The sequence below is a fragment of the Agelaius tricolor genome, unplaced genomic scaffold (assembly GCF_023055355.1).
Source record: "Agelaius tricolor isolate 1412-34295 unplaced genomic scaffold, bAgeTri1.0.p SCAF_14, whole genome shotgun sequence".
NCBI classification, from domain to species: Eukaryota; Metazoa; Chordata; class Aves; order Passeriformes; family Icteridae; genus Agelaius; species Agelaius tricolor.
Window position 1 is genome coordinate 16,628,920 of NW_027269274.1, and position 15,856 is coordinate 16,644,775.

The following is a 15,856-nucleotide window of genomic DNA, read 5'->3' on the forward strand; positions in this document are numbered from 1 at the left end:
CAAAGAGACTCTTGTTAAGCATGTTACACCCTCACTTTCCCTCAGTGCATAGTAAGTACAGACCACAGAGCATCAACATTCACTGGCATTTGTTCTGTTTAACAAGGTTTGACAGCTCTGGCCATTCCCAGGCACAGACAGCCTCCCAGGGATCCCACTGGACAGGCTGCTACAGCAGCAGGGAGGAACCAGGCCACACTGCTGCTGTCCTCAAGCATTTCAAACAAACCCACAAACATTCACTGCAGCAGTCCCATGCTCAAGCCACTGAGTCAGCCCCAGCATTTAATTTGAGGGCAATTTATGTAGCAGATCAGTTGATCGTACAAAGTTAGCTTGAGATAGGAGGAATAGCATAGATGTTTTGTTCCTTAAATTACAGAAGGAACTGAAAGATATCTGTAGACCAAACATCTCTGCTAGATTCATTTTACAGATTCTCAGTCTTTGCTTTTTTAAAAAGCTGTCATGGAGCCATCAGCTGACATTTGTCAGAGCTGACATTGTGAGGCATCAAAATTTAAGATTAAAAAAAAGGCAGATATTTTTCTCCACAGTTCTTATCTCTTAGCACAGATTTTACAGTCATTTCATTGTGCATCACATGACTTCTGAGCAAGACTTGCCTATCAGCCACCCTTCTATTTGAGTACTCATTATTTTATATTTTCTGTACTGAGTACTCATCATTTTGTATCTTCTGTATAGGCCAAAAAAGGTATCCATGGACCCATGTAGGTCAGATATAAAAACCCAAATATACATCAAGTCAAGGTGTGAGGAGGTAGGGGTCAAACAGATTAGTTTCTGCTTCACAAACCTTAACTAAAAAGACACCAGATTCATGTTGATTCATATGCGTTTCCCCCCCACACCACTTTCATGAAAGATCAAGAAAGCATCCTCTTTCAGCCAGAAAGGGTTTTAGAGTATCTGTGAGAAGTTCCAACAAGTTTGAAATGTTATACCAAATTTTTCAGAAGCTAAATCACAGAAACTAACTAGGCAAATACTAAACACTTACATATGTGTGAGGATATGGATATGCACACAAACAAAAATCCTTCCAACAGGGAACCTCTCAACAGACAAGTGTACCAAAGAGATTCTGTCTTTATTCAGGAAAACCTCTATTCATTCTAGCTCAATGTTGGATGTTTCTACAGAGACAAAAGCTGTATTTCTTAAATCTAAGACAAAAATAAACACGAAGAGAAAGCACAGAACGTCTGTGGGGAAAAAGAGCAAGGGGCTTAGTTTATGTTTGGCTAAATTGTACATTGAATTGAATTTGGGTTCATAAGTGTCGCTTATATTAAAACCCAAACTCTCCTACTAAAGAAACTTGGTTGTAACAATCCCTAAAAGTTGCTGTCTAGGAAACATATACAGACTCCAGAAACAGAGACCACAAAAAGCAGCAGTTATGCAATACCAACTAATCACTCTTAGCCTGCAAATCAATCCAGGAGCAGCCTTGTTTGAACACTCCATCAGCTTCACACGAAAGCTTTTAGCACACTTAGATTCTGCCTGGGGCCACCTCTATTTGTAAGACAGAAAGTGTCCCCAGTCACATCTGATGGATGGCAGATCCCTTATCTCTGCTAGGTACCTGGTGTTACAGCCTGGAACCATTGACTGCCTTGCACAAACACAAATCTCCCTTAAGTCAACACTTAGCAGTCATTTTGTAAAGCAGTGCCCTGACAGCTGCTAGTTAATCATTGCACAATGCAAGACCCATTTCTGCTACAAACTATTCTTGGAGATTTTATAAAGAAAATATGAATACTAAAATATAGTGAAAGTGAACAAAAACAGTGGAAGTGGAGATAGAAATAGTAAATATTATTTATTCCAGGGCAAGCACTGGAAGGCTAGAATGCAGAAAGGAAGGAGGGAGCAATAATCTTTCCTCCCTCTTGATTGCTTCCCAAGAAATTCTATTCTTCTAATCTATTCAATCTAGGCATAGAAACGGTGACCAAAGATTTCAAAAGAATGCCAAGACTTCAACTGGAAACTTGTAGCACACTCAGTGGCCAGGACAGCCCACTTCACAGCCAAAGCAGAACTACTGCTTTATCTTCAGAATTACAGGGAAATCATAATAACAACTACTCACTGCAAAATTACTCTTTCCTGAGACCTGCTCTCCAGCCTCCTGAACTAGAAAGTACAAGTTCTAACCTAACAACAGGAAGATTCAGAGATAGAAAAAGTAGCACAAATCCAGCTTTCCAAACAGTGGGAAAAACCCCACCAAAGTATCAGCTTCACCCTCTGGCATTCTTTGGAAAAAGGTGAAGTCAGCTTTTCTCACAGGAGATACAAATGTATGATTTACTAGAATGCAGACACCAAAGAGCAAAGAATAATGCATTTTAAATCTTTAGGGAATTGAAGCATAAGGATTTTGCCTGTCCAAGAAAACCCCCAAAACACCTGACACCCACAAAGTTACAAACTGATTCTGTGGAATTTTAATTCTCCCTTTACTGTAGTAAGCATTCTGTGCTACTGTGTATTCTACCAGCTGCACCCTGAGGAGCACTTACTGCAGTTCTGAGCTCTTCTGTCAAGTTGCCAGAGGTGAAACAGCTGATCAGAAAAGGAAAACCAACATATCCCAGTGCAAACCTACCCCTCTTCAAAATTCTTTAAACCTTTTGAACCTTCAAAATTCTTTAAACCTGTGTAGAACTACTGTGCAGTTTCACTGCATTAGTCACAACCTGTGTCTCTTTCAGAAATAAGTGATAAATTATGTCCAAATATGAGAATTAGAATTGAGAAAAAGGAAAGCCTCAAGCACTACTGTCTATATTGGGGATTGAAATACTTTAAAAAAAAGGAAAAAAAAAAAGCAGAACAGAAAGCAAAGCTTCTGATCAAGACTGAATACTTAAGGAAATTAATAAATGAACTATTATTTAGTTTATAGTGTGTTAGTTTAGAGTGCACAAAGTTACTGTTCACACAGGTTCTGCACCAGACAGTCTCAGTTTACACTGACAGTAAAGTGATCTAGTTCAGATTAGGTGAGGCCAAATGAGGCCTCTGTACTTTCTGGGTAATAAATGAACCCATGTAGAGGGCTAACAGCTACTCTAGAACACTCAGATCACTGTTATGTTTCTCACCTGATCTTCTTCTTCATCCTCCTCATCTTCTGCCAGCCGCTGCCGGCCCACTTCATAGAGCCTGCACACAGTGTCCATGTTCATGGCATCCATGCTGCCCTGGTTCTGCAGGGAGATGCCCACATGGGAGTTAATGCCAGGAACTGAGCTCAGCTGGTTGGTTCAATGCTACATCTGGCCCCAATCACAGCAACATTTCCAAAATCCTTCCCTCCCATTTACCAGCAGCACTACAATTAGCACTAAAAATGAGTCTCTTTGGTTTCAACACCTGCCATGTTCCCTGAAGTAACATTTTCAATGACTCCTATTAAAGAAAATTTTCTTGGTCTCACAACCCTTGTCATCTCCAACTTCAGCAGTTAAACGTGGAATTTGCCCTGCTACAGATCCTTGACTTGCTTTTGTGGTCTGTAGGGATCAGTGATTCACAGAGTATAAAGCTGACAGGACTTTACATTACTCACAACAGGTGCATAATCAGGCTTCAAGAAATTGGGTTCTGACAACATATTATGGAGCAAAGAACTGCATCCCTAACAAACCAGAAGTTTAGCTCAGTAATTTTTGCTTCAAATCCTTAGCTTCTGGGATTTTGCTAGGAAGACAAATGTAAAAGGAACAGTAAGAGTGATTCACAGAAAAGCTCTGTGGGAAGCCTCCAAAAGATTGCATTCCCCAGTTATTTGATACACATTTTAATTTGCAATAGGAAATTATTGCTATAAATATGAAAAAAACACATTTTTCTTTATGCTCATGAGAAAGAAAATCTCTGTACATTTTGAAGTGGGAAGAGTTTGAAGAAGAGAAGCAAATGTGTTTGGAAATTTAAAGAATAAGAGGCAGCAAAACAAAACTGCAGGGGTGCAGAATAAAAAACAAATAGCATCTTTAGCACCATCAAAACACCACCACTGCTTAGGACATGAATTTAACAGCAGGAACTCCAAAACAGAAACAACAAGCAGTGCATTCAAAGCACAGCTAGGAGACCAGGGTTTATTTTAGCAGCTTTACCTCAATGACAGCCAGATAGCAGTCCTTGCTGTCTGTGCACAAGTCAAAGATATTCCGCTTTACATCTATGGTAGCTGGAAAACATCACAGAACAAAGTAGTTAACTGCAGGTTACTTAATGTTCACTGAAAAAGAAGTGTTAAAACCAAATAATACAGTTTTGGGACAAGAAAAAACAGCTGAAACTAGTGAAATGAATGTTTGTAGTAATAAAGAATAGAAATGTTGGAGACCACTGTAAAAAACAGCCACGTAAGCTCTTAACCTGCTCTGCCCGGTGCCTTCTCCCTTGATAATATATTTATTGGTTTCCCTAAGCACCATATTCAGAATAGGTGGCAACAAAGGGACTGAGTTGTGACCTGTGCCTCCCTTCAACAGCAAAAGCCACATTTGTACATGTCCACAGCAGCAATTAGCTTAGCTCCATGAGCTAAAAAAAGAGCCCCGTGTGAAATGAGAGCAATGCCATCCTGGCCAAGTGACCTACTGTCTCAGATTATGCCTTACTTGGAAAGAAGAGAGGAAATAAAGCCAGAACTGCTCAACAGGAGCAAGTAAGGCAGTCACACACTGAATGGGATATGGGATACTTAAAATTATGTCAGTGTTAAACCCAACTCCTGTGCTTCCTCCAGAACAGGATGTAGTTTATCTTCTCACACATGCAAAGAGAAGTGAATGTTATTAAGCAAACTTTCAAAAAACCTTCAAACCTCCAGACAAAGCTATTGGTGCCTATCTTACTCTTACCTATAGGTTTATAATCAGTTGCATTAAATGTCCTGAAAGAAGAGCCAAAGGGACTTCTCATTCTCTCCTCCAGAAGGTCATCCTCATCATCCGCCTGCAACATAGCTGAACCAAGGAAAGATTATTCCAAAAATCTGCCTTCCATTAGTTGCTACCATTAATCAACTTCAGATCAAATGAGACTCTGACATGAATTTTCTTTTTATTTAACAGCTTGGCAAGACCCATTTAATATCTACTCTTCCAGAAATGCCTTTATTGATAGTACAGATCATCAAAACTTAATACAGAGGACAAAATTATTTTCTCAAGCATCACTGGATCTGCCATTATACAATAGGTTGCTTTTCAATCTCACAAATTAGTTGTGATATTGCTGATGTTACAGAAAACTGTCTTTGTCAGCAATACATGTAGCATGAACATCCTGGAAAAAATCCAGGTCACATATGCCAGTAAGGCCTAGAGTTAGAGAGTCTCTGAAGCTTCCCATTTCACTGAACAAGCACCCACTTATCTCACAGGAGGTGACCCAGGAGAGCTATGGAAGGGGAGAAGTCCTACCTCCATACATCACTGTGCCAGTATAGTTGAAGACCACACGGCACTGATCCAGTGCAGGTACTGTGTGTAACAAATGGAAAGTTCGGAGGTCCCACTGAAAAAACACAGGCTAAGGAGCAACAAACAACTGAAAACTTCTATTTCTTTTTCTGTGAAGAGACAAAGACCTGGATAACTGCATTCAAGAAACCTCATTGCCTCTGTCTTGCAAATATGATTAAAGCAGAGGTGGACACTGGCTCTACAATTCCATTCCGTGTGTTCAAAATAAGAAAGCTCTTACTCAAAATGCCATTCCCAGACATGGGAAGTGACTGCAGTACCTTCAAGGCTGATGCTGTTAAGACATGGGAAGAGAGCTGAGGTGCTATGGAGTGTTATCAGAGAAGAAAATCTCTCTTGTTCTCTCTCTGTATTAAGTATTTTCTCCAGACTGCACCAGAGGCAGAATCCAGATTTAAATTAGCTACCTAACAGTCCCTACTCTTCCTTGATTCACAGATAGAAACTCCTGTTACCACATGTAACGTAGCACAGAGGACCATGAATACAACTCTGCAAACAGCTCCTTGTTGATCCATAGCAGCTCTTGAAGTGCCAGTACCAAAGGATACAATTTCAGTGTTGACAATGACCTCCAGCCCATTGGGATGGAAAACACCACTGATAGTCATGTTGAATTTGTCAAACTTGTGGATGGCTTGTGCTGATCTGACATCCCAGAGGACACCATCATTTAGGACAAGGTCATCAGTGGGGTTAAAGGTGGCACAGTTCTTCTTGTAGTTGTTGGCAAGATCTGGGTTAAACAGAGTCAATAGCTTGTTGCCAGTCTGAATATCATAGATCTTTTAGATTAAAAAGAAAAAGAAAGATTAGTCACAATTTGTAATATACCTGTGCCTAAAATCTTCCTGTTCCCCTTCCTAGATTGCTTACAGAATCACCCCATTCTCCATTTCATTTTTCCATTTCAAGTGACAGCATTCCATAAATAACCTTTCCTACCAGCCCTTTAATGGTTTTTCACAGCTGGAACCAAGCCTCACAAGTTTTGGCCAGTGCTTGGCTTACTGCAGGTTCACTGACACATTTCACTACAATCAGGATGAGTTCCAAATAAAATAACCTCACTATGAGGAGTGGACTGGGAAGCTGCAATCACAAGGTACCACTTAGCCAGAAACTATTTCAGAAATGAAACTGCTTTCAGAGCAGATGGTATTTACAAACATTAAAACTCCAAAGCACACAGAGAGGGGAAAAAAGCCAGAAAGTACAGAAAATGAGTTAAAATTCCTGGCATTTACAGAGAAAGGCAAATTTAAGCTTTGGCACAAGAAACTTTTGGAATATAAAAAGGCCTTTAAACTAGTACAAAGGGTTTGTGATCATATCCTCAGATAAATCTGATCTGCAACATCCCTCAGAGCCTAGCTCTTGTTCAAACTTACAGAGGAAAATATTGTCTAGAACTGGAAAACAAATCCATTTACCAGATAAACACAATAAACAAACTTCTAGCTAAATCCAAGTTAAAACTGGGCAGGAATGGAGAGTTTACTTAAACAAATCAGAGTAACATGTGAAATTATAAATAATTTGAATAAGTTATATTTCATGGAAAATTTTTATGCAAATTCTCTTTTAAGAGAGACAGGGCCTATAACAGATGCAAATTAGCACTGCAAAGCAGAAGAAGGTCTCTGAAGCCTTGTCTGTCCACCTTGCAGGAATTCATGCAAAGCATTACAATACTCTCTGAAGATAGAGTGGTAAAGTTAAATTACCCAAAAGTAGGCTGCAAATTTGTGGGGGGCAAAAGGAGGACACTTCTAATATGTCATTTCCACAGCTGTTGACTGAGCTACTGTTTACAGTGGAACTTTATTATTATTACTAAATAGCAACACTAAGAAAGCAACTTCAGAGGAAAAAAAAAAACCTGCATGATCTCTCTCAAATGAATAAAACAAAGCAGACTCTAAAATTGCCCAGGATACTTGCCCAGAGGCAACACACTGCTTGTGATGGTCAAGTTTATACCCTCAGGAACAGGGAGAAGTAACTTGACACTTTCAAAGTTTTCCTCTGAAGCTCATCAGTTACACAGAGCATCAAAGCACTCACATCAATTAACAGCCATCCTATGGAGAATTATATTTCTGCCAGAGCTTCACAGCCATGAGCTTTCCTGGTACTTACATGTGCAATGTCTCCCTTTGTGCCAATGACCCTGTCCTGAGAGTGCTTGCTGAACTCCACATAGTGGTCATCAGGGAAGGAATGCCTGCAGATACAGTCAGAAAAGAAGTCAAGGAATTGCAGATTCTACATGACCCAAACAACCCCAACACCTCCAGCACAGGTTTCAACAATGGAGAACAGATGTAGAAAACCCTCTCCTTTACCACTGACCACATCATACTGCAGTAGCAAATTCAGACCTGCCATCAACAGAGCCTGCCACAAATATAACACTTTGGAGAAGTCAGCAGTGAATTATGAACATTGACATGTGCACCTTAGGGAGTCAAACCTTTCTTCTGAAGAAAAGCCTGACCCCATGCAGGTTACACCAAAACAGTTGTTTGCAACTAAAGTAGACAACAATCAAACCTTTTAAAATGAAGAGTTTTCCACCCACGTTTTTATGGGAAGGAACAATTGTAAATCCTGCAATAGATTTTAAAGTTTGCAGTCCAGGTCTAACAATTTCACCATGCAAACCACCGTGCTAGTCAAATTCTGAACTGGCTACAGAAAGATCACCAAGGTAATTTACAAACATGAGAATAAAAACACAAATATGTTTCTTTGCCTTCAGGAGTAACAGTGACTTTAGTGATCTATCTTGTATGAAACAGGACTTCAGGTAGAACATAGAATTTGCTCTCTACCAAATAAAATAGGGAAATTAACAACATAAGAAAGGGATCACATTTTACTTTTCACAAGAGACATTTTAAGGTCTGTACTATTCTGTTTTACAGTTTATTCCTGTATCAAATGGTTCTTTCAACTGCAGCACACCCCACAACTGAATCAGAGTGTACCTACTTCATATCAAAGACAGACTTCATTCCCCACAATGCAGACAGAGGCTGGCTCCATGTAGCAGATGTCAGCAATAAAGATCCATCCTGAGTTTCCAGATTGGCGTAGAGGAAAGGAAAAGAACACCAGGGAAAACAGAGGTTATCATTTTACCTGTACACTTTTAACTTACAAGATCAATTTAGAAACTGCAGAGCAGACACTTTTGTGCTTAATACTACTCCTATAGGAATAAAATCCAAGTATCTAAGTACTATCCAAGTACTGTGTATAACAAAGAGCCCAAAGTATACAAAGTTTACAGGTAAGAACAGGAACAATCTATGATGTTAACAGCAGATAAAATCAGGATAATCCATGGCTGAATTCTGGTGCCCTGTGAGGGGAGTCCATTCTGCTTATAAATCTTTTCTTTCTTCCTAGAATCACCCCCTGAAAGGTTTCTTTCTCCAGCAAAGATATATAAATTCTGATATCTTATCTCGCACATAAATAAATGCGCAATGGTCAGTCTAAGCATTTTTCCACTTGCAGACATATATATTAATTTCTTAAGAAGGCACACAGCCAGTGTGTACCTTCTTTATTATCTTGGGAAGAAAAAACCCTAAATGTAGAACTCATAAGAGCGACAATATGCAACTAAGATAAGTACTTCAGCAACAGGCACTGCAGGCCAGCCAGTGGGTGCACTTCAGATGTACATACCCAGATGGGCCCAAAACAGCCCAGGGCTCAGGCAGTGAGAACTGCTAAAGACCAGAACAGGTCTGTGGTTCCTTACCCTGGATGGCTCAAGGTGCGTGATGGCAGAGTTATGGCAGTTGTAACTGGCCTCCTCCTGTCCACTGAACACGTTATAGAGCTTCAGCTGCCCCGTGCAAGTACCCAGCATTAGGAATCGTTCTCTTGCAGAAAATGCACAACAGGTAAAGCCACTCTCATCCTCATTTGCTTCCCTGAACACAGAAATTGGACGGAACCTAGAGAAGGCAAAAATACATGGGTAACCCAAAGGAGGGAACCAAAACTGAAATGCTGTGTGACATTAAACCCAGCCCTTAAAGATTACACAGGTGCAAGTTATAACTTTCTTCTAGAGTAAGCCAAGTGTCAGTTTGAAGACTAGTGCTTGAGTATTACAACAGTGTTTGCAATCTTTCAGGGTTTGTTTTCCACTATGTGGTACTTCTGTTAAAGCACATCATTAAGCTGAAGCACTTGGACTCCATCTTCAAAGCTGGATTGATGGAAAACCTGTAATGTCAACACCTGGGTAAGTACAGAGAGCTAGAAAAAAAAATTCCTAACAGTTCTGAAACACTTAGCACAAGAAGATGTCACATGAGCTAAACAACATCCTGGCATCCTAACTTCCCACTGTGACACTGCTTTCACTGGGAAGATGGTCTCATGTACATGTCACCTTCATTTTCATAAACTTCCAGTTTAACCTCAGGAAAGGCCACTGGTGGTGCTGGTGATTTAGTTGCAAGAACAAAATACAGATTTCACTGTCCTGCATTTGTCAGTCAATCATCCTCAGGGCTATGTTACACTCTCACAAAAGTGGTGCTGCATACTCACCTTCCAAAGGAGAGCAAAGAGCTAGCAGCTTCATTAGTCAATGTTGCCACTGAAAATAAAGTGTGCTTTGTGTACTAAGGGTTGGCACTAAGGACAAGACAAATAGAACTACTAAAAATGCGTTTCAAGGATCTCTCACTGTGAATGAAAACTCTTTTGTCTCTAAGGATACTCCACCGTGGGACTGCACAGCCTAAATCCAGGTAAGGCTTTTTGGCACAGGGTACATCCTGAGAGAGATCACAACATAGTTTTCTTCCTTACCTGCTAAATATAAGGTGTCTATCAAAGCAGCCACCATCCACCCCTCCGTACTTCGGGAAGGCCGCCCTGCGGGTCAGCCGTGAGGTAAAGTTAGTGGGCGCCTGGCGCCTCTGTTTTGGCTCAGGACACTGGTGGGGAGTAAAGAGAGAGAAAGGGGGACAGGTGGCAACAGGGTTCTTGCAGCGGGCGTGCTGCTCCCTAAGGTACTCTGTGATTATACTGTCCAGCGTGGGTGGGGAAGGAAGGTGTCTGTCCAGCTGCTTTTTGATAGCTGGGCTCTGGCTGTAGGCGCCATGGTCCGATTTTTGTCGCAACACTCTGATTTTCCTGCCGTTGCAGGGAGACGGCCTCTCCCTGACAAAGCTAATCCTGCCAATCAGAGGAGAGTTGCTGGCGTAAGAAGGGCCTGGAAGGGCAGGTGGACCTTGGGATGCAGACGGTCTTGCCTGAGCATGGACAGAGGTGGCAGTGGAACCTACAGCAGTGTGGCTACTCAAACGGGCCGAGATGCCGTTAGCTATGCGAGGAGTGCGAGGCAGAGTCACCGGAGAGGCAGCGGCTGCGACAGGGGTGAAGGCAGAAGAGTGAGATGCCGCAGTCATGGGCAGGTCAGCCTCTTTCGTAAGGACAGACGCCGTTTCCCCGAGGCCCTTAGAGATGAGGTGGTTCCGAATCAGCAGCAGCAGCTCCTTCTCAGGAAAAGTGATCCTCGACTGGGCCACCACGTCGGCCTTCTGCAGGCGCGCCAGCGAGACGTCGGTGCCGATGAGCAGGGGCTTCCCCGAGACGCGCTCGATGAGCTCGGCAGCGTACTTGCAGAACTTGACGTGCTCGCTGCGCTTGTCCTGCAGCACCGGCTCCTTCATCAGCTGCTGGATCTGGCAGCTGCTGAACAGGGGCAGCTTGCTGATGATCTGCCGGACGGTGCTGCTGCGCGACAGCCCCACCAGGGCTTTGCAGGCCAGGGCCCGGATCTGATCCGCATCAGTGATCGGCATCTTCACGGACAGCAGCGACAGCAGCACCTTGATGCCATTGTTGGACTGCACCACATTCCACATCTTGGCCAACGTGTGCTCGCTGCTCTTGGGGGCCTGAGGAAGCTTTCGACGAGGAGTCCCAGAGATGAACTTCCCGATGCTGGAGATCCGGTTATCTGGGCCACACACGCAATTGATGATGATCTGAAGGGCTGATTTTTGAATCTCAGCATCATGGATGAAAAACTCACCCTCAGCAACTCCAAGGATGATACTAATACCTAGTGAGGGAAATAAATAATTTCTTTATTACTCTAACATGTATCTTACACAAGTTGATCAGACAAGTAAGGGAGTCTTCCAACAAATTTGAAGAAAATAGGTACTTCCCTTAATTCCAGAAATTCCCTAAGTTCTGCTAACTAGTCTAAGACATACTCTTCTACCTCCCTAGCAAAATATTCTCCTGCCCTGCTGGCCCTCCACCCAATCACCAATAGGTAGTGTCACACAATCTCTCAGACGTGGTGATCAAGCACAGCCCAGTATCTGGACAGAGCAAGATGCACAGACATGCTCTGATTCCTACTGCACAGAGCAACTCTTGTACAAGCACCAACAAAGTAAACACTAAGAGGAAGGAAGGGGACCAAGTCATTGAGGACAAAATAATCATATCACAATTTCCAAAAGGAATCAGGCAAAAAAGAAACTTTAGGGTGACTATTTTCCCCCACAGAATTCCTGTTAGTTTCACATCTGCTTCAAAATATCAAAACCCTCACAGAATTGGTGTTTGCCTAGAGACGTTTTGTGCAAAAGAAATTGTCTTTTGCCTATATCAAGTATTCTGCCTGCCTTTATTTTTATTTTCTTATAAAGAAAAGCGAGGCTCCAGTTAAAGCAGAAGCCTTGGATCTGATCCAGGTACATCTCACTCATTTATATGCTGAACCTGGAGGTAACCAGTTAGAGTGTAATTCACACAGCAATAATTGTTCCTCTCCCTTACTCTCAGATGCCATATCCTCAGGAGACCTAAATTTCTGACAAACTGAGGAAACCTAATAGTCCATTACAAAAATATATTTGCCTCCACCTGTATTTAATGAGCTCTTGAAAACAAGTGCAAGAGAAAAACCTGCCTCTAAATTTGTAACCCAACCACAGTGCTAATCATGACACAGTTTTAACCACAGTGCACTCTCCCATTTATTTGCATCCTTGACAGTAACTCTGAGTACATTAATTACTTTAACCCTTGTCTCACTGTAGGTGAGGAACAGCCAGCCAAAATCCATGTAGCAGGAGACAACTGATAAATGTCTAAGTCATTAGGACCATATTCTGCTTACCCACAGTGGAAACAGTAGACCCAGCTTCATCTAACACATCCACAGGTTCTGCCAGTTGCAACTGGATTTTAGGTACTACAGTCAGGATGGCCAGTACATCCAAAGCATATCGTACTGTGTCATTCCTGGAAGACAGCAACAGAAGGACTTCTTCGAATTGCATGTACAGAGTTGTTTCAATAACATAAAATAGTATTCAATTTACTCTACTCCAAGAAATGGAAGTAAATCAGTCACATCTGCTGCATTTGATGGTGCTTTTTGATTTTAGAATGAAAAGGGCTGGTCTCCATAGAAGGCAGTGCTCACATGCACACCACTGCCTGCAGTCTGCCAGCATTTATCCCACATGGCTCACAGGCTCCTAAAAGCATAGTAATTCTGTATTTATAAAAATAACAATGTTAGGACTTACTAAAGAAACCATTCTAAATTAAGCTGCTAATTTTAATCTAACTCTACATCTTAGCTGGGAAACACTGCTATCCAAAATACTCTGTCACCAGTTAACTAGGAAGGAAGTTTTTCTGAAGTCAAGGGAAACTGTTCAGCAGTAAACCAGACAATTGATAGTCAAAAAGACACCAACTTAGGCCCCAGCTTAAGAAAGATGCGGGTGTGTGGAAGGTGAAAAGGGATGTTCAGCAAGAGGAGAGAGAGCAGAAAAATGCAAAACAGAGGAGATTTTTAACCTGTTTGGAAAGGTAGGAGTTAACCCAGATAGCAATTAGGAAACAGCTGCAGAAGGAAAGAAACAGGAGAACACAAACTACCCAGGCAGGAGAGTGCAACCTGAGAGTGGGAGGGAGGCAGGGAACTGCAGAAGCAAAACAGATTTCAAAGGCTTTCCATTTAAGTTAGGAAGGAGCTTCTGTAGGCAGCAGAAGGGAGGGAGTCCTGGCCCACCTCATCCCAGGATTAAGATATGTTTTGATTTCACCCTCTTCTTGGATCTCTTAACAAAAAAGGTAAACAAATTTTGAGACAGATAGAAAGAGGCACAGAACTGTGATGAAGCTTTTCTGAGAAATCAGTGTCATACTAATCAAAGGCCTGAGGGATTTTGGCTCTTCAGAAATTTCTTGACATCCCTCTCTCTACCTTAAAATTTTAGTCCTGCTTTCCCCAGAGTTAGCTTTGATAAGCATTGTGTGGCCACAGCACAGGCCCTAAGAGGGCTAACCAGCACGTGCCCGTTTTAAACACTATCAGGGTAGAAAATCTGGAAATGTCATGTCCTGCCCAAGAGTCACAAGTGCTGCACTCAGAGCACCACAGCAAACAACTCACCTTGCATAGTATGTCTTCCAGTTGCAGGCAATGGAAATGAGCTGAAGCATGAGCTGGACACAAGACAGCTTGAGAAAAACCTCTGCTGGCTCCCAGTAAAGCTGTGCTGGACCATACTCAATCAGGAACTCCATCATCTCCACAATCTGCTCATGAGTATAGGAGCAGGCCTGCACGGTCCAAGGGACACCATTAGATCACAAGGGTTACAAACTTGCACATCAAATCCCTCACTGCTGGGATTTAACTGAAAACTGCATCTATAAGATTAGACTACTCTGTGTCTTGCAGATTAAGTATTTACTTTCTGGTTTATTCCCCAGTTATAAAAGAATACAGCAACTGTCACTATAATACACAATAATAAGCTTAAGGATAATATCCTTTAAGTTTCTTTACAGTCTCAGAAAGCTAAGGCAAATTTAGGAAGAAATGTTACATTAAATTAAAATTCTACTCTGCTTTTAAGCCACTAATCTAGTAGTTACTACACCATCATTCAATATACATTTATGCTAAAATACTAAAAAGGTTGCTAAAAATATTCAATTACAGTTTCTAAGTTTTGACTACAAAGCATACTGAATTTTAAAAAATTCCTAGGAAGTCTGCCTTTCAATATTTTTAATTACAAGAGAAAGCAACATTTTATATACAGTTTTTAGTTACTGAAAATCAGCGATTTCTGCAGAAGCAAAAACTCCCTTATATTTTCTTACTTGAGTTCCTCCAGAAAAATCATCATAAATTAAATAAGAAACCACAGGTGAATGTACTTTCTCAAAACCAGCAGCCCTAAAATCCAGTTTTAGAAAAACCGAACAAACAAACCCCAAACAAATCAATAAAACCAGCTTTGCAAGGAGAAATCAGGAAAAAATAATCATGACCAAGACTATGATTATTATCTATCTGGATCTCACAGGTCATTTCTAAAAACAGTGGTGTTCAAAAGACATTTCAGTTATCATTATCAAATTAAAGTTATTTCTGAGTTTTTCAGCATTAAGGACCTTTATACATATACAAATTTTGTCCTTTCAGAGATTCGCAGCACAGAAAATACAAATATCAAATACAAACAAATATTTGACATTTGTATCAAACACAAGTATCAAAAACAACTTGCCTTTGAGTTTTTGAGAGATGGAAAGGGAACCACAGCACATGAGCAGGAGCCTTAATTAAATGTAATTCAGACAAACCTCAAGGGCTCCTCTGTATTTCCCTATTACAGTGCCACTCCACACGACAGGAAAAGGTACAAATGAAACAACTGCAGCCTGCCTAGTTATAGCACTGGCTTCAAAGGGTATCTGCACATGTCTACAGCTTGGATACAACCGAGCAATGCAACGACCTGGTGAAAAGCCTGCAATGTGCTCCTCACCTTGTAGGGGGGCTGTGGGTGGACCAGGATGCCGCCCTCGGTGCGCTGCAGCGACTGCTTCACCTGCTCCAGTTTGATGGCAAGGTGAGCCTCGAAGTAGCGGCGCAGCGCCATGCAGGTGTGCTTCCCCGTCTGCCGGCTGGCAAAGATCTCATCATCACTCAGCAGGGCTCCTTGGTCTTCCAGGTTTAAGATCTCCAGAGTGCTTATCTTCAGAAAGAAGTTGGATACGGGAAAAAAAAGTTTCATCAGCTCAGTCTTTGGGAAAAAAAAGCATCCACAACTCTCAGCTGCTCTCGCACCAAACCCTAACACTGCCTTTGCTGTATGGGACATAGAAGCACACTGAGAGCTGACAAAGGCTGTCTGAACAGAAAAGGGTCTCTGTGTGGGTAACCAGCCAAAACTGAACTATGCTCTCTCCTTCACTATCTATGAAGACAGAAACTA

At 41.7% G+C, this 15,856-nt stretch overlaps 1 protein-coding gene across 5 annotated transcripts in view; it reads right to left on the reverse strand.

Moving 5' to 3' along the window:
- DCAF1 (DDB1 and CUL4 associated factor 1) overlaps window positions 1–15,856 on the reverse strand; it is a 48,036-nt gene that overhangs the window by 12,349 nt on the left and 19,831 nt on the right. For all 5 annotated transcript variants that reach the window (XR_011681199.1, XR_011681200.1, XR_011681201.1 and 2 more), the window contains exons 12-23: window positions 15,407–15,616; window positions 14,017–14,186; window positions 12,727–12,851; window positions 10,392–11,652; window positions 9,325–9,523; window positions 8,544–8,626; window positions 7,689–7,773; window positions 6,098–6,331; window positions 5,484–5,577; window positions 4,920–5,024; window positions 4,167–4,240; window positions 3,147–3,251 (exon numbers count right to left, since the gene is read on the reverse strand). Coding sequence is in view for 2 of the 5 variants with exons in the window: in XM_071439948.1 (XP_071296049.1) it covers window positions 3,147–3,251; window positions 4,167–4,240; window positions 4,920–5,024; window positions 5,484–5,577; window positions 6,098–6,331; window positions 7,689–7,773; window positions 8,544–8,626; window positions 9,325–9,523; window positions 10,392–11,652; window positions 12,727–12,851; window positions 14,017–14,186; window positions 15,407–15,616 (2,745 nt within the window). In the remaining 3 variants the exon portion in view is untranslated. The remainder of the gene's footprint in view (window positions 1–3,146; window positions 3,252–4,166; window positions 4,241–4,919; window positions 5,025–5,483; window positions 5,578–6,097; window positions 6,332–7,688; window positions 7,774–8,543; window positions 8,627–9,324; window positions 9,524–10,391; window positions 11,653–12,726; window positions 12,852–14,016; window positions 14,187–15,406; window positions 15,617–15,856) is intronic.